This window comes from Crinia signifera, chromosome 5, assembly GCF_055691185.1.
Source record: "Crinia signifera chromosome 5, ASM5569118v1, whole genome shotgun sequence".
Taxonomy (NCBI): domain Eukaryota; kingdom Metazoa; phylum Chordata; class Amphibia; order Anura; family Myobatrachidae; genus Crinia; species Crinia signifera.
Window position 1 is genome coordinate 5,823,404 of NC_139221.1, and position 19,368 is coordinate 5,842,771.

The 19,368-nt window shown below is 48.0% G+C and overlaps 1 protein-coding gene across 2 annotated transcripts in view; it reads left to right on the forward strand.

Moving 5' to 3' along the window:
• SETD2 (SET domain containing 2, histone lysine methyltransferase) overlaps positions 1–19,368 on the forward strand; it is a 97,785-nt gene that overhangs the window by 11,638 nt on the left and 66,779 nt on the right. For both annotated transcript variants that reach the window (XM_083186546.1, XM_083186545.1), the window contains exon 2: positions 5,058–5,114. In XM_083186546.1, coding sequence (XP_083042672.1) covers positions 5,058–5,114 — 57 coding nt within the window. The remainder of the gene's footprint in view (positions 1–5,057; positions 5,115–19,368) is intronic.

Below are 19,368 nucleotides of genomic sequence, written 5' to 3' on the forward strand. Positions count from 1 at the left end.
GGGGGGGGGGGGGGTTGTATTCTGTTTATTCCCCCCTCTTGTGCCTGATCTCCCATGTGAGGCTACTGGGTGCGCTGCATGTGGGCACCTGAGATCCTACACCCCACCTCAGTACCAGTGTCCTCCCTCACGGGCTCGCCGGCTTGTTTTATGCCGCTGGTTATTATTGTCATGTTGGTCTTTGTAGACGTGACCATTTCTATTGGACCATCACATTGAGATCCGTCCTCTGGATACTGACAGAAACCATTCAGTGTCTCCCGTTTGGGCCCATAAATTACAGTGACTCAAAGATACAAATCCCACCATTGTGACCGTTTACAGGTCATAGGGTAAAGGTGGCCATACACACGCAGATTTATCTGGTTGGAACAAAAACCTGGTTATGGATGAGAGCAAATGACAGTTGACCATTTGCTTGGAAATTATTTATTTATTTATTAACAGTTTCTTATATAGCGCAGCATATTCCGTTACAGGTACTTATATAGCGCAGCAGATTCCGTTGCGCTTTACAATAGCAAACAGTGATACAACATAACAGGGTATTTACAGACAGTCAAAATGTAGGAGGGCCCTGCTCGCAAGCTTACAATCTATAGTTGCTGGAAAACTGACAAACTGTCCCTCATCCATAACCAGGTTTATGTTCCAACCAGCCAGATCTGAAGATAAATCTTACTAGTGTATGGGCACCTTTAGAATCTGTGTGGGGGTATTGCAGATAATGGATGAGTGGGTGTATTGCCCCTGTACCCTGTGTATTCCATGTTCCTGCGGCTGTTACCTAATACGAGGCACAGGGTGAGGTATTTATTACTGGAGTCCACAAATACAGATCCGGATAAGAGGCCGCACAACCTTTGTACACGTGGTGTGTAGGAGAACTGTCCTGTACACCATATAGTACACATGTGTGCGTGAGAACCATTGTGTGCATGTGTCCTGGGCACTCTATACAGTGCACACGTGTGTATGAGATCACCGTTGGCATGAGTCCTGGGCACTCTATACAGTGCACACGTGTGTATGAGATCACCGTTGGCATGTGTCCTGGGCACTCTATACAGTGCACACGTGTGTATGGGATCACTGTTGTGCATGTGTCCTGGGCACTCTATACAGTGCACACGTGTGTATGAGATCACTGTTGTGCATGTGTCCTGGGCACTCTATACAGTGCACACGTGTGTATGAGATCACTGTTGTGCATGTGTCCTGTACACTCTATACAGTGCACACGTGTGTATGAGATCACTGTTGTGCATGTGTCCTGTACACCATATAGTACACATGTGTGCGTGAGAACCATTGTGTGCATGTGTCCTGGGTACTCTATACAGTGCACACGTGTGTATGAGATCACCGTTGTGCATGTGTCCTGGGCACTCTATACAGTGCACACGTGTGTATGAGATCACTGTTGTGCATGTGTCCTGGGCACTCTATACAGTGCACACGTGTGTATGAGATCACTGTTGTGCATGTGTCCTGTACACTCTATACAGTGCACACGTGTGTATGAGATCACTGTTGTGCATGTGTCCTGGGCACTCTATACAGTGCACACGTGTGTATGAGATCACCGTTGGCATGTGTCCTGGTTACTCTATACAGTGCACACGTGTGTATGAGATCACTGTTGTGCATGTGTCCTGGGCACTATACAGTGCACACGTGTGTATAAGATCATTGTTGTGCATGTGTCCTGGGCACTCTATACAGTGCACACGTGTGTATGAGATCACCGTTGGCATGTGTCCTGTGCACTCTATACAGTGCACACGTGTGTATGAGATCACCGTTGTGCATGTGTCCTGGGTACTCTATACAGTGCACACGTGTGTATGAGATCACTGTTGTGCATGTGTCCTGGGTACTCTATACAGTGCACACGTGTGTATGAGATCACTGTTGTGCATGTGTCCTGTGCACTCTATACAGTGCACACGTGTGTATGAGATCACTGTTGTGCATGTGTCCTGGGCACTCTATACAGTGCACACGTGTGTATGAGATCTGTTGTGCATGTGTCCTGGGCACTCTATACAGTGCACACGTGTGTATGAGATCTGTTGTGCATGTGTCCTGTGCACTCTATACAGTGCACACGTGTGTATGAGATCACTGTTGTGCATGTGTCCTGGGCACTCTATACAGTGCACACGTGTGTATGAGATCACCGTTGGCATGTGTCCTGTACACTCTATACAGTGCACACGTGTGTATGAGATCACTGTTGTGCATGTGTCCTGGGCACCCTATACAGTGCACACGTGTGTATGAGATCACTGTTGTGCATGTGTCCTGGGCACTCTATACAGTGCACACGTGTGTATGAGATCACCGTTGTGCATGTGTCCTGTGCACTCTATACAGTGCACACGTGTGTATGAGATCACTGTTGTGCATGTGTCCTGGGCACTCTATACAGTGCACACGTGTGTATGAGATCACCGTTGGCATGTGTCCTGTGCACTCTATACAGTGCACACGTGTGTATGAGATCACTGTTGTGCATGTGTCCTGGGCACTCTATACAGTGCACACGTGTGTATGAGATCACTGTTGTGCATGTGTCCTGGGCACTCTATACAGTGCACACGTGTGTATGAGATCACTGTTGTGCATGTGTCCTGGGCACTCTATACAGTGCACACGTGTGTATGAGATCACCGTTGGCATGTGTCCTGTGCACTCTATACAGTGCACACGTGTGTATGAGATCACCGTTGTGCATGTGTCCTGGGCACTCTATACAGTGCACACGTGTGTATGAGATCACCGTTGTGCATGTGTCCTGTGCACTCTATACAGTGCACACGTGTGTATGAGATCACTGTTGTGCATGTGTCCTGGGCACTCTATACAGTGCACACGTGTGTATGAGATCACTGTTGTGCATGTGTCCTGGGCACTCTATACAGTGCACACGTGTGTATGAGATCACTGTTGTGCATGTGTCCTGGGCACTCTATACAGTGCACACGTGTGTATGAGATCACCGTTGTGCATGTGTCCTGTGCACTCTATACAGTGCACACGTGTGTATGAGATCACTGTTGTGCATGTGTCCTGTGCACTCTATACAGTGCACACGTGTGTATGAGATCACCGTTGGCATGTGTCCTGTGCACTCTATACAGTGCACACGTGTGTATGAGATCACCGTTGGCATGTGTCCTGTGCACTCTATACAGTGCACACGTGTGTATGAGATCACCGTTGGCATGTGTCCTGTGCACTCTATACAGTGCACACGTGTGTATGAGATCACCGTTGTGCATGTGTCCTGGGCACTCTATACAGTGCACACGTGTGTATGAGATCACTGTTGTGCATGTGTCCTGGGCACTCTATACAGTGCACACGTGTGTATGAGATCACTGTTGTGCATGTGTCCTGGGCACTCTATACAGTGCACACGTGTGTATGAGATCACCGTTGGCATGTGTCCTGGGCACTCTATACAGTGCACACGTGTGTATGAGATCACTGTTGTGCATGTGTCCTGGGCACTCTATACAGTGCACACGTGTGTATGAGATCACCGTTGGCATGTGTCCTGTGCACTCTATACAGTGCACACGTGTGTATGAGATCACCGTTGTGCATGTGTCCTGGGCACTCTATACAGTGCACACGTGTGTATGAGATCACTGTTGTGCATGTGTCCTGGGCACTCTATACAGTGCACACGTGTGTATGAGATCACTGTTGTGCATGTGTCCTGGGCACTCTATACAGTGCACACGTGTGTATGAGATCACTGTTGTGCATGTGTCCTGGGCACTCTATACAGTGCACACGTGTGTATGAGATCACTGTTGTGCATGTGTCCTGGGCACTCTATACAGTGCACACGTGTGTATGAGATCACTGTTGTGCATGTGTCCTAGGCACTCTATACAGTGCACACGTGTGTATGAGATCACCGTTGTGCATGTGTCCTGGGTACTCTATACAGTGCACACGTGTGTATGAGATCACTGTTGTGCATGTGTCCTGGGCACTATACAGTGCACACGTGTGTATGAGATCACCGTTGTGCATGTGTCCTGGGCACTCTATACAGTGCACACGTGTGTATGAGATCTGTTGTGCATGTGTCCTGTGCACTCTATACAGTGCACACGTGTGTATGAGATCACTGTTGTGCATGTGTCCTAGGCACTCTATACAGTGCACACGTGTGTGTGAGATCACCTTTGTGCATGTGTCCTAGGCACTCTATACAGTGCACACGTGTGTATGAGATCACCGTTGGCATGTGTCCTGGGCACTCTATACAGTGCACACGTGTGTATGAGATCACCGTTGGCATGTGTCCTGGGCACTCTATACAGTGCACACGTGTGTGTGAGATCACTGTTGTGCATGTGTCCTAGGCACTCTATACAGTGCACACGTGTGTATGAGATCACCGTTGTGCATGTGTCCTGTGCACTCTATACAGTGCACACGTGTGTATGAGATCACTGTTGTGCATGTGTCCTGGGCACCCTATACAGTGCACACGTGTGTATGAGATCACCGTTGGCATGTGTCCTGTGCACTCTATACAGTGCACACGTGTGTATGAGATCACTGTTGTGCATGTGTCCTGTGCACCCTATACAGTGCACACGTGTGTATGAGATCACTGTTGTGCATGTGTCCTGGGCACTCTATACAGTGCACACGTGTGTATGAGATCACCGTTGTGCATGTGTCCTGGGCACTCTATACAGTGCACACGTATACAGTGCACACGTGTGTATGAGATCACCGTTGGCATGTGTCCTGTGCACTCTATACAGTGCACACGTGTGTATGAGATCACTGTTGTGCATGTGTCCTGTGCACCCTATACAGTGCACACGTGTGTATGAGATCACCGTTGGCATGTGTCCTGTGCACCCTATACAGTGCACACGTGTGTATGATACGCCCGTCATGTACAAGTGTGTCCCCGTTTGCCTGTATTACACACTCACCATTCCCTATACGTATTGTCACATATACAGCATGGCACAGTGTGGAAATCTATTTTTATTTTGTGTATATTTGTCTTTCAGGGCAGAAAAAGATGATCAGAGAGCACAGGAGGAAATACAGAGCCCTCCTGACCAACAGTAATTCTACTCGTTCCTTCGTGATATACATTGATGTGACCGTGTTTCTGCAGAGTGTTCCCAGCCCACATGTTACTAGACCTATATATGTGTATGTGGTCTATACCCGGCTGTATCCGCACACTGCTACTGGCCCCCAATTCCCACATCTGCCAGTCATGTTATATGTGCGATACCCACGTAGCCCCCTAGCCGGTGCTGCACACAAGTCCTTAGATGGATAGAATAGTGTGGGCATGTAATAAGGAGCTGGGACATAGTGTGTACACACCGGTATATGGCAGCAGTATCACAGTGTGCGGATATATTACTGCTTGTATGTAGGGGCCAGCAGGCGGTCACAGTGTGAGGGTGGCGGTATAACACAGGTGTATGGTGGCGGTGGCACAGTGTGAGGGCGGTGGTATATTATCTATCTATATGTCTAGTGTCCGTGAGTCTCCAAAACACTACCATCTGCTGGCAGAGAGTGAAACTACATCTCTTTCTCACACATGCACAAACAGTCAGTTTTTTGGGTGCAGTGCGCACTCCCGCTCATCGCACATCACATCCAGTCTGCGCAGCTCGATGGTATCTAGTACAGAAAGCACGCTGCAATGCAATCTAGTACTACAGAGTTCACCGCACCGTGCATGGGCAACTTTACACATGCGCAAACACAGAAGGTAGCAGACTAGCTTTGGAAGCTTTTGCTTCGAGCGGGATAATTAGTCATTGATAATGTAGTAGAGGGCGCTGGTCCGACGTGGAGCACTGGCTGCATATTATGTGTATTACACCTAATGTATGGTGTTCTGTGCATTTCATTCCGCACTCACGACCGACCCAAGTCATCAACGGAGCGTTCCTCTAATGTAGGGTACACACCAGGACGACCACCGTCGTCCACGACCGATGGGACGATTTCCCTTGGACTTCCCGGGAGCTCCCGGGCAGTCCCCAGCAAATGATTAGCAAAAATTGTGTTTTTTTTTTTTTTTGCGGAACGATCTAGATCCGATCCCGATGCGCCCGTGATGGTCGTTAAGACGGTCGGATCGCTGGTTTTTGTTTTTTTTGCAAGAACACATGCGACCGTCGTCAGATTGGCCTTTGAAATTTAAATGAAGGGGCTGGACTAGCAGAGGGGATAGGAATAGCAGCCGCCATTTCTGCTTTGTTACTAGTGAGGCTTGGTTTATACCTGCTGAACGCTGGACATAGCTATTTACACATTACTTTGTTTTGCCTGCCATTACAAAGTGTCTTTTAACCCTGCACTATGGAGAATGCAGTGATGGGTAGTCACCAGCAACAGTACCTGCTCTATTATGCAGTGCTGAAGCTCAGGCGTCAGAGGGCCCAGCGCAGGAGGGAAAGATCATGCTGGACAAAGCATGGAAAAACATGGCGCCGGGGGGAGTGTTTAGGAAATGCCACTCAAATAGGCTGGATCAAACGACGGACGCACCGACGGACGGCGGCAAAAACACTCACGATCTGCATGCGATTGACGTTCGGTCGGCCTGGGATTGACGGATCCTACCTGCAGCATGTAGGACCAAAGATGCGACCAAACAAGTGGCGTGTACACGCATCGGATCGGAATCGGATCAAATAAATGACAAAAATGCACAAAAGTACATGCAATCTGCATACAACCGGTCGGAATTGGATCTAAATTGACAGAATCGGGCCATAGTCGTCCTGGTGTGTACCAGGCATAATGCAGGCTCCAGCAGTTGTGAAACTACACATCCCAGCATGCCTTGCCATAGTTTTAGCATTCCCTAATAGCAAAACTGTGGCAAGGCATGATGGGACTTGTAGTTTCTCAACAGCTGGAGGGCCATAGCTTGGACATGCCTGCTCTAAGGTAACAGGTTTTATATGTTCCACACATATCCATCCGTATTGCCATAGGAAGGTGATCATTGGGTCGACATAAAGATGGTCGACACCACTAAGTCGACATACTGGAAGGTCGACAGGTGTCTAGGTCAACATGGCACAAGGTGGACAGGTGGTCAAGTCGACACAAGCATTAGGTCAACATGGTCTAGGTAGACAGTCAAAAGGTCGACATGGGTTTGTTGTTTTTTTTTACCCAAATCTTGGCACAGTCGACATGGACACAGTTTTAAGTGCACGGCGTCCCCTCGCTGCGCTCGGCGCACTATTTTACTCTCTCCGCACCCTAGTGGATGGTAGGCCATGGAATACCACCTGTTGACCTAATGCTTGTGTCGACCTAACCACCTGTCGACCTTGTGCCATGTGGACCTAGTGTTGTCGACCTAATGACCGCCGACTTACCGACCGTATCCCGGGCCATACAGGGCCATTCAGGGTGCGTACCAGATTTATTACATCACCCTATCCATGTAGTGGTCCTTTCTACAGATTTAGTAGGTAGACGTTTCGGCCACGCGTGGCCTTGGGGACTTATTCTGGTTCACTCTCAGAGGTAAATTCCTTCTCAAATGGACAAAACCATGTGCACTGCAGGTGGGGCAGATGTAACCTGTGCGGAGAGAATTAGATTTGGGTGAGTCATTTTGTATCTGTGCAGGGTAAATACTGGCTGCTTTATTCTTACACTGCAATATAGATCTCACTTTGAAGTAAAACCCCACCCAAATCTAATTCTCTCTGCACAAGTTACATCTGCCCCACCTGCAGTGCACATGGTTTTGTCCATTTGAGAAGGAATTTGGCTCAGAGTGAACCAGAATAAGGGCCTAAGACCAGGCGTGGCTGAAACGTCTGCCTACTAAATCTGTAGAAAGGACCACTACATGGATATGGTGATGTAATAAGTTGGGGAGTGCCTGTGATGGACCTACATGGCCCTATAGATGGGTATGTGTGGTGGTATGTATTTGCATTGCGCAGCTGTCAGCCCAGTGTACAGGTCTGATGTTGGCATCCTAGGATTACCCATATACATTTCCCCAGTGTGTGGGCAGGAACAGGGCAGCAGCTGCCGCCTTCTGCTTAGTGACTGGCGTTATTTAAACTCCTCTCCTTGTTGCCATAACAACATAACTCTGTCATCAGAGAGAGGGGAATGCGAGCTTTCAGGTGTAATGCAAGTCCCGGTGCGTGGCCAGGGGGCAGGCGGGATACCCGAGCCATCTCTGCGGACCAGGTGTCGGTTAGTGACATTACTCTGGTGCTGGGATTACGCTTCGCTCGCCCAGTTATTATCTCTTACGTTGTCTATCAGCGCAGTATCTGCTGTGGTAATGGATCGGTCTAGACAATACAGGAGGCTTCTATCCCCCCTCCCGGGAATCACCTGAGAGGAACTGTAATCACCAGACTGAGGGGGGAGACTTACCTCCACCTCCCGAGCGTCCTAGTCTGGAACGTCTCTGCGTTCTGTGGATGCGGTGTCCCAGAGCAGCAGGAAGTGGTGGAAGTACCTCAGTAGTGATGAGGAGCAGGTTGGATAAATGATGCCTGGGTGTCTCACTACTGTGCGTTCTGACGTTCCCTACAATCCAAGGACTCGGCAGCGTAACAGACTGTCCATAGAGGCTAACACTCTCTTATATGTAGCTGCCCAGGGGCCTAATCATAGATGCACGCAATGCTGCTGATCACGTAGGTGGCTGGAGACCCCAGCCCACATGGATAAAATGGCAGCCTTGGCATGGAAAGAATGAACCCTCGTGTTGCAGCGCCATTTTTAAATACCCTTGCCTTTATCCCTGGTGGTACAGGGGGGATTGAAAGATCAGCTTGATGCCCCTGACCATTTCCCGTGGCCTGGACACACTGACTGCCCAGGAATTTCTATAGCTCAGATTGAGGCTAGAGGTGGGAGGCTCGGTCACTTAGCAGGTACCTGGAAGTACCATCACGTTCTCTGGCATTTACCGGGTTGAGTCCAGCATCTCTAAGCTCCTCCCACTGCAAGCTGCCATGCATGGTCTGGTCTATGTGAGGGACCAGTGAGTCTGCTGAAGACGATATGTAGGTGTGGCTACAGTGTGTGTGCAGCGGGAGCGGTGGCAGGAACTGATAGCAGCGTAATACCCGTCCACTGTCCGTAACGGGCAGATACAATCCCCGTATTAGCTCGTTTGAGACCCAAGAAGCCTGTGATTGCTTGGGGGGGGTCACAACATAGTTGAGCATTTTTTTTATTTTTTTTGCAACTGTGCATTTACAGCTTGTTACTGGTTCCACGCCCTGCTCTGTATGTGTAGGCACAATGCTGCCACACCACCTGACCCCCACTGTTCACTTCCCTTGACCAGGCATGGTAGCTGATGGTGGAGCTCGGAGACGCTGTGGCCACTCCCGGCGTAATTCTGTGAGTGGCAGGATATGGACTCACGCATGGTAAAGGCAAGATGTTTATTGCTCAAAAAGTCGTCGTCGTGTCCCCCCCCCCCCCCCCCCCCCCCAAAAAAAAACCTGTCTGTTGCTAACGGTGCATAGGAGATGTTTTAAGTCCCTCCACAAAGTCAGAGAATATGTCTAACTAAATTAGGGGGGTATGGATCATTGGCTAGACAAGCTTTAGGTCGACATGACTGAATGTCGACAGGATCGTTAGGTTGACATGTTTCACTTTTTTTGTCCCGAATAATGACCGTTGACATGGACACTACAATAAGTGCGCTCACCATGCTTTGGGCGCACTATATTACTCGAACGCCATGCCCCAGTGGACAGTAGGGCATGATATACCACCTGTCAGCACGGCGGCTCAAAAGTGAAAAACCCCATGTCAACCGTGAGTGGTGTAGACCTAATGAGCTATCTCAGCCCTTTGATATAGTCAGACGATACAATACAGCTCACGGTACCCAGGACTGGTCACGTATATTCCTCCTATATACTTCATTCAGCAATAATGTTTGCATTTCCTAATTGAATCATTGGCTTTTTCTCCTTCATACTTCATGGCAGCCATTACATTGGGTTCATCTGTCTCTCTCTCTGTTAGACAGGTAGTTTTTTTCCCCTAGGACCCGACTCCTCCTCTTCCTTATCCTATATAACTGAGCCCCTCCCCTCTGACCATAGTCTTTTTTCCTGTCTCCTCTGTCTGAAACAGGTAGTTAGGTTAGCTAGTGTAGGAGATATATTGTGACCTGGCAGCGAGGGGATGGCGGTGCCTTACCCTGAATATTGATCCGGGCCGGCGGCATGGATCTCTTACTGCTCTATACTATGGGGATTGGCGGTGCCCGGGAACCCTGAAATAATGGCATTACAGAAGGGTTGCCGAATATTCTGTGTGTAGGACTCACCAGAGATATATGCCCAAGAAGCGGTGGCTGGGCGCGAGTGGTGTTGTCCAGAGCAGGGGGAGAGGCAGCGTGTCCGGCGTGGTCATTGTTCCCGGCGTGTGTTTATAGCTGCTCCGTGCAGTAAACGTCGGAGGGAAGTGACTCGTAATTCCGGCTCGCCTACACACGGTCTGCGTTCCACAGCAGGCCGCGTGCGTTCCAAATACCGGAAGTGCCGGTATTTATAGCGCCTGGCCGGTGTAACAGGCGCTGCTGCTTATTCACAGTTTTGAGTGGATACTAGCGCTGCGCATCATGGAGGATACCTCTCCTAAACCAAATGTACCGCTGCCCAGGTAAGTCCTCTTTGAGGACTGGTTACTTACTTTGCTGAGGTTAGAAAAGGTAGTTAGTCCATCTCTTTGTCATTTTAGTGTTAGTGTGCCTGTGGTTGCAAAAAAGAAGTCGGCCAAGAAGAGATTGGATAAAATATGCCCTGAATGCGACAAGTCATTTACTGGGGAAAATGTGTTGTGTAGAAGTTGTCTGCAGAAGAGAGAAGCTGCTTCTGTGTCTAACCAAATCTCTGAGCTTAGAGAGTGGATGGAGAAGAACTTTGTGTCAAAAAAGGAGTTTACTAGCAGCAAGAGGTCTAGATCACAAACCAGTTTGGACATGGATGATGATTGTGGATCAATTGTTGTTGGTTCCGATGATAATGCCTCGGGTGATTCCACTGCTGAGTCAGGGGAAGTCATTGAAGACGAACGTTTATTTGATTTAGGTTTAGTGGAAGTGGTGCTGAAGAACCTCTATAAAACTCTGAATTACAAACAACCAGTGAAGACAGAGTTGGACACGCTGTTTGAGGACAGGTCAAGGAAGGGCAGGTGCTTCCCTGTCCATAAAGTTGTTAAAGACATATTAATAAAGGAATGGAGTAATGTAGACAAGCAAGTGGGTTCCTTTAAGAGGGTCGATAAAATGTTCCCTATTGAGGATGAGGACTTTTTGAAATGGAGTAACATCCCTAAAATAGATGCAGCCGTGTCTGAAGTCACCACTCGTACAACCATACCATTGGAGGACGGTGCGTCCTTAAAAGACCCCATGGAATAGAAGATGGAGAGTGCGCTAAAGCGGTTACACATATCAACATCCGTGTCAATGAAGTCGGGTGTAGCCATCGCTTCCTTTTCCAGAGCATTAAGAGTTTGGTGTGCAGCATTGTAGGACGACCTGCAGGACAGAGCCTCTCGTGACCAGATGAGCAAAAGTCTGGCGCAGATTCAGATGGCCGTAGATTACGTCTGTGAGGCGTCGTTAGATGTGTTGGATTTCTCTGCCAAGTCTCTGACTTCGGGGGTAGTGGCCAGAAGGGCCCTTTGGCAGATTCGCACTCCAAGAATAAACTTGCGACACTTCTATATGAAGGAGCCTTTCTATTCGGAAGTAAACTCGACCTGATGATTCAGAGGATGTCGGGGGGCAAATCCGTGAGATTGCCTCAGAATAAGAGAGGCAGGTTTCAGTCCTATTCCAGCAGGCAGTCATATAGACAAGCCAGATCGTACAGGCCGGGTAGGCCATTTCGCGGCAGGTACGCTTCAGGTACAACGCATGTATTTTTTCGCCAATACATTAAAAAGAGAGGCGAAAGCTCTGGCACCAGTCAGAAGCAGTGACACCAGATGCCCCATGGAGCAGGTCCCAGTAGCAGGGAGTCTCCTGGAGTTTGCTCATATTTGGGAAAAAAGCTTCACAGACAAATGGGTGCTAGAGATAGTAACCAAAGGTTACCGTTTGGAGTTTCTTTCAAAGCCAAGGTTGGCGAAATTTTTAAGTTCCAGAGTTCCTCTGCTAGAAACAGAAAAAGAAGTCTTAGTTAAGTTTGCAAGCTCTGATCGACACAAATGCAGTCGAAGAAGTCCCAGAAATCACATGTCGTTGGATCAGATAATAAAAAACCCAGGCACAGTAAGAGAATCCCTAGTGTGGGGGGTTACGAACTACTGAGAGAAAGAAAGTGGTCACTAGAAAGTCCAACATTTGTAGTAATAACTACAGATGCCAGCGCCTCCGGTTGGGGGGCACATGGGTTGGGAAGATCATGCCAAGGAAGGTAGTTGATGCAAGAAAAGGAATGGTCATCAAACCACAGAGAATTGAGAGCGGTGTGGCAGGCGATTAAATTCTTTGCGGAAGATATCAAAGAATTCCATCTTCGGGTGTTCTCAGACAACATCACAACGGTCTCTTATATCAACCGTCAAGGGGGTACAAGAAGTCGGGTGTTAGACAAAGTAGAGAACATAATGTCGTGGTCCAAAGCAAATCTCCAGTCTATATCAGCGTTGCACATTCCAGGAGAGGAAAACCAAATTGCAGACTTCTGGAGTCGCAGTACATTGATTCCAGGCGAATGGGAACTAAAACAGTCGGTTTTTCAGCTGATAATAGAGCACTTCGGCGTGCCAGAAATAGACCTCATGGCGTCGTCAGTCAACAAAAAGTTCCTCGATTTTTCTCAAGGTACCCAACACAGGGGTCATGCAGAATCGATGCCCTGTCGCAGCGGTGGAACTATGCCCTAGGTTACGTGTTCCCATCTTTCTCCCTCATTCACAGGGTACTGTGGAAAATCAGGACAGAGAGGTGTCAGGTGATAATAGTCCTACCATTCTGGCCCAGTAGGGCTTGATTCCCGATGCTGGAGAGTATGTCGGTGGCAGAGCCCCTGTTTCTGCCAGTGTCAGTGGATCTTCTGTCCCAGGGACCAGTCAGTTGTCAAGATCCTCAGAAGTTGTCATTGACGGCGTGGAAATTGAGAGGCAACAGTTGAGAGTAAAACATTTGTCACCGTATGTGATTGAAATACTTCTTCAGGCTAGGAAAAAGGTGTCATCCGATATTTACTACAGAGTTTGGAGGATCTTTGCGAAGTGGTCCAAAGAAAAGTTTCAGTTTCCAAAGGCGAACATGTCGCATGTGCTGCAATTCCTATGTGACGGCTTCAACAAGGGGTTGGCAGTATCTACACTGAAGGTGCACATATCAGCATTAAGTGTTTTGTTGGACCGAAAACTTGCTGATCATAGTTTGATAAAAAGTTTTTTTCAGGCTATTAAGAGGATTCGTCCAAGGATTCGGTCTATGGTTCCACAATGGGATCTTAATCTGGTCCTGAATGGACTCATGTCAGCACCATTTGAGCCATTAGATAGAGCAAATCTCAAGTTTATGACATGGAAAGTGGCCTTCCTAGTGGCGATCACCTCGGCCGGAAGGGTCGGGGAACTCCAAGCTTTGTGTATACAATTTCAGTATCTGAAGATATTTCCGGACAAAGTGGTCTTGAAGACTAAACCTTCTTTTTTACCAAAAGTGGTGTCTTCTTTTCATTTAAATCAAGAGATTATATTACCTTGTTTCCATCCAAATCCGTCAAATAAGAGAAGAAAAATTACACACGTTGGACGTGGTCAGAGCCATAAAAATGTATATGGACAGGTCTGCAGGTTTCAGTCAGAAAACTTGTTTGTGATTCCGCAGGGTGTGAAGAAAGGATTCGTTCCGGCAAAACAGACGATTTCAAGATGGCTTAAAGATGTTATTTCCTTTTCCTACAGAAAAGTAGGACGTCCAGTCCCTGAAGGTATTAAAGCACACTCGACACGGGCAATGTCGGTATCATGGGCGAGAGAGGCGAATGTGTCAGCCAGAGAGATATGTCAGGCAGCCACGTGGTCGTCTCTACACACATTTTCTAAGCATTACGCCCTGGATGTGGCGGAAGTGCGGTTTGGAGGTGGAGTCCTGAGGCAAGCGTTGGCTTGAGGTATTGTATAACCCTCCCTACTGCTTTGGTACATCCCAATGTAATGGCTGCCATGAAGTATGAAGGAGAAAGCAAGGATTATACTCACGATAATACCTTTTCTTCGGAATACTTCATGGCAGCCTATATTTTTTAGCCCTCCCTGTTTTCTGTTTTTTCCCTAGGATCTGGGCGGAGACATTGAAAAGACTATGGTCAGAGGGGAGGTGCTCAGTTATATAGGATAAGGAAGAGGAGGAGTCAGGGCCTAGGGGAAAAAACTACCTGTCTAATTGTGAGCGAGAGAGAGGGATGAACCCAATGTAATGGCTGCCATGAAGTATTCCGAAGAAAAGGAATTATCGTAAGTATAATCCTTGCTTTTCCTTTTATAGATCTGTATCCGATTTACAGGAAATCCTTGATTAAAAACGTTGACACTTTCCATAGATTCACACAGAAGTTTCCTTCATTAGCACCTCTCAGCTGTATACTTTATTATTATTATTATTATTATTATTATTATTATTATAATTGGTACTTATGTAGTAACTGGGCTGCCGATTTTGAAATCGGGTCCATCGCATCGCACCCGACCATATCGCATGCGATGCGATGCGATGGACCCGATTTTTCCATAGGATTCAATGTTAAAATGGACTGAGTCCATTTTAACATAGAATTCAATGGGAAAAGGGGTCCTTTTCATACCCCTACTATCCAAGTGGGCATGGAGTTGGATATAAACCTGTGGCGAGCCACCGAGCTCGAAGCGTGGCGAGCGTAGCGAGCCCCGCGAGGGGACACAGAATACCGTCCCCTCGCGGGGCTCGCTTCGCTCGCCACGCTTCGGGCTCGGTGGCTCGCTACGCTCGCCACAGGTTTATATCCAACTCCATGCCCACTTGGATAGTAGGGGTATGAAAAGGACCCCTTTTTCCCATTGAATTCCATGTTAAAATGGACTCAGTCCATTTTAACATTGAATCCTATGGAAAAATCGGGTCATCGCATCGCATCGCATGGTCGTATGCGATGCGATGCGATATCGCATCGCATCGCATCTGATTGTATGCCTTAACTTAAGGCATACAATCAAAAAATCGGCAGCCCAGATACTACATAAGTACCTTATAATTTTATTTATAAGGCGCCACAAGTGTTTTGCAGCGCCGTACAAAGGAACAATACAGGGAGACAAAACTTGGCATAACATTGAATAAATAACAAGAATACAGTACAAATACAGAGCGCCACAGTTCAATACACATTACAGCTTGTATATAAGAAGTGAGGACTCAATCAACATACAACTAGAGGCTAGATGCCAATGATGGAGATGAGTATGCGGACAAAGATGGTCACTGAGTGTTGGAGTATAGGAGAGCTGTGAGTGACATGTGAAGAGAAGAGGGCTTTGACAACAGGAGGGAAGAGGGCCCTACTCGGAGGAGCTTACAATCTAGTAGGAAGGGGAGACAGACAGATTATATACTCCCAATATGGTGACACTGATCTACATCCCAGTCGTCAGAACTCATGCTAGGACATGTGGACTTAGTCCTATATAAGTGCCCATCTGAGTCACAGAATATAGTGACTCCTTCCCAGTACAGTCCTATATAAGTGCCCATCTGAGTCACACCTAATTGTGATCCTTCCCAGTACAGTCCTATATAAGTGCCCATCTGAGTCACACACTATAGTGATTCCTTCCCAGTACAGTCCTATATAAGTGCCCATCTGAGTCACACACTATAGTGATTCCTTCCCAGTACAGTCCTATATAAGTGCCCATCTGAGTCACAGAATATAGTGACTCCTTCCCAGTACAGTCCTATATAAGTGCCCATCTGAGTCACACCTAATTGTGATTCTTCCCAGTACAGTCCTATATAAGTGCCCATCTGAGTCACAGAATATAGTGACTCCTTCCCAGTACAGTCCTATATAAGTGCCCATCTGAGTCACACCTAATTGTGATTCTTCCCAGTACAGTCCTATATAAGTGCCCATCTGAGTCGCACCGAATTGTGATCCTTCCCAGTACAGTCCTATATAAGTGCACATCTGAGTCACACACTATAGTGATTCCTTCCCAGTACAGTCCTATATAAGTGCCCATCTGAGTCACACACTATAGTGATTCCTTCCCAGTACAGTCCTATATAAGTGCCCCTCTAAATCACACACTATAGTGATTCCTTCCCAGTACAGTCCTATATCAGTGCCCATCTGAGTCGCACCGAATTGTGATCCTTCCCAGTACAGTCCTATATAAGTGCACATCTGAGTCACACACTATAGTGATTCCTTCCCAGTACAGTCCTATATAAGTGCCCATCTGAGTCACACACTATAGTGATTCCTTCCCAGTACAGTCCTATATAAGTGCCCCTCTAAATCACACACTATAGTGATTCCTTCCCAGTACAGTCCTATATCAGTGCCCATCTGAGTCGCACCGAATTGTGATCCTTCCCAGTACAGTCCTATATAAGTGCCCATCTGAGTCACACACTATAGTGATTCCTTCCCAGTACAGTCCTATATAAGTGCCCCTCTGAGTCACACACTATAGTGATTCCTTCCCAGTACAGTCCTATATAAGTGCCCCTCTGAGTCACAGAATATAGTGATTCCTTCCCAGTACAGTCCTATATAAGTGCCCATCTGAGTCACACACTATAGTGATTCCTTCCCAGTACAGTCCTATATAAGTGCATTTAAACATATCACAGACTAATATATATATACGCAATAAATACCATTTTGAATTCACTTGAAAATCCTTGGAGTGCCGTGTGATGCTTCACCCCGAGTGGGTCACATCTCTACCACTATCTACTGCCTACAAAGGCACCTATATATATATATATATATATATATATATATATATATATATATATATATATATATATATATATATATATATATATATACATATATACACACACACACACTCTTCTGTATACGTAAATGCATTCCAGGTCAGCTGCACTGTAACATATGGGTGAGGATTGGCACTGGCAAGGTTATAATAGAGATAAGTAGTCATCCTGCCGCATTATCAGTAATCACCTGCGGTATCTGGTCGGCGGTGCTCCCAAAGAGGTTCAGCACTATAACTGAAAGGGTGAGTCAAAAGGATGACCAAGGAAGCACACAGAGGGTTTTTGGGGCACACTTAAAAATAATTGAGATATGAATGAATTAAAAATTCAATTTTATTATCATAAGCTAAAATAACATATACTGTATATCATTAAGAATTGATGACCACATTGATTAGATGTACTTTGTAAAATGTACACAGTTATTTTATCTAATGATAGTAAAAGGTAAATTTTAAATTGATTCATATATCAATTCTTTAAGTGTGTCCCAAAAAATCCTCTATGTTCCTTGCCAGCCAGCCAGCCTTACACCACAGTCTGGGACTAAGTGCTCCCACTGCTTACAGTCCTGCTCCTTCCCAATGCCATGTCCCAGCATCATACAGAGGCCAGCCTTACACCACAGCCTGGGACTGTGCTCCCACTGGTTACAGTCCTGCTCCTTCCCAATGCCATGTCCCAGCATCATACAGAGGCCAGCCTTACACCGCAGCCTGGGACTAAGTGCTACCCCGGCTGCAGTCCTGCTCCTTACCTATGCCGTGTCCCAGCATCATACAGAGGCCAGCCTTACACCGCAGCCTGGGACTAAGTGCTACCCCGGCTGCAGTCCTGCTCCTTACCTATGCCGTGTCCCAGCATCATACAGAGGCCAGCCTTACACCGCATTATGGGACTAAGTGCTCCCCCGGCTGCAGTCCTGCACCTTACCTATACCGTGTCCCAGCATCATACAGAGGCCAGCCTTACACCGCAGCCTGGGACTAAGTGCTCCCTCCGGCTGCAGTCCTGCTCATTCCCTATGACGTGTCCCAGCATCATACAGAGGCCAGCCTTACACCACAGCCTGGGACAGTGCTCCCCCGACTGCAGTCCTGCTCCTTACCTATGCCGTGTCTCAGCATCATGCGGAGGCCAGCCTTACACCGCAGCCTGGGACTAAGTGCTCCCCCGACTGCAGTCCTGCTCCTTACCTATACAGTGTCCCAGCATCATACAGAGGCCAGCCTTACACCACAGCCTGGGACTAAGTGCTCCCCCGACTGCAGTCCTGCTCCTTACCTATGCCGTGTCCCAGCATCATACAAAGGCCAGCCTTACACCGCAGCCTGGGACTAAGTGCTCCCCCAGCTGCAGTCCTGCTCCTTACCTATGCCGTGTCCCAGCATCATACAGAGGCCAGCCTTACACCACAGCATGGGACTAAGTGCTCCCCCAACTGCAGTCCTGCTCCTTACCTATACAGTGCCCCAGCATCATACAGAGGCCAGCCTTACACCACAGCCTGGGACTAAGTGCTCCCTCGGCTGCAGTCCTGCTCCTTACCTATACCGAGTCCCAGCATCATACAGAGGCCAGCCTTACACCGCAGCCTGGGACTAAGTGCTCCCCCAGCTGCAGTCCTGCTCCTTACCTATACAGTGTCCCAGCATCATACAGAGGCCAGCCTTACACCACAGCCTGGGACTAAGTGCTACTGGCTGCAGTCCTGCTCCTTACCTATACCGTGTCCCAGCATCATACAGAGGCCAGCCTTACACCGCAGCCTGGGACTAAGTGCTCCCCCAGCTGCAGTCCTGCTCCTTACCTATACAGTGTCCCAGCATCATACAGAGGCCAGCCTTACACCACAGCCTGGGACTAAGTGCTCCTGGCTGCAGTCCTGCTCCTTACCTATACAGTGCCCCAGCATCATGCAGAGGTCAGCCTTACACCGCAGCCTGGGACTAAGTGCTCCTGGCTGCAGTCCTGCTCCTTACCTATACAGTGTCCCAGTATCCTACAGGGGCCAGCCTTACACCGCAGCCTGGGACTAAGTGCTCCTGGCTGCAGTCCTGCTCCTTACCTATACAGTGTCCCAGCATCATACAGAGGCCAGCCTTACACCACAGCCTGGGACTAAGTGCTACTGGCTGCAGTCCTGCTCCTTACCTATACAGTGTCCCAGCATCATACAGAGGCCAGCCTTACACCGCAGCCTGGGACTAAGTGCTCCTGGCTGCAGTCCTGCTCCTTACCTATACCGTGTCCCAGCATCATACAGAGGCCAGCCTTACACCGCAGCCTGGGACTAAGTGCTCCACCGGCTG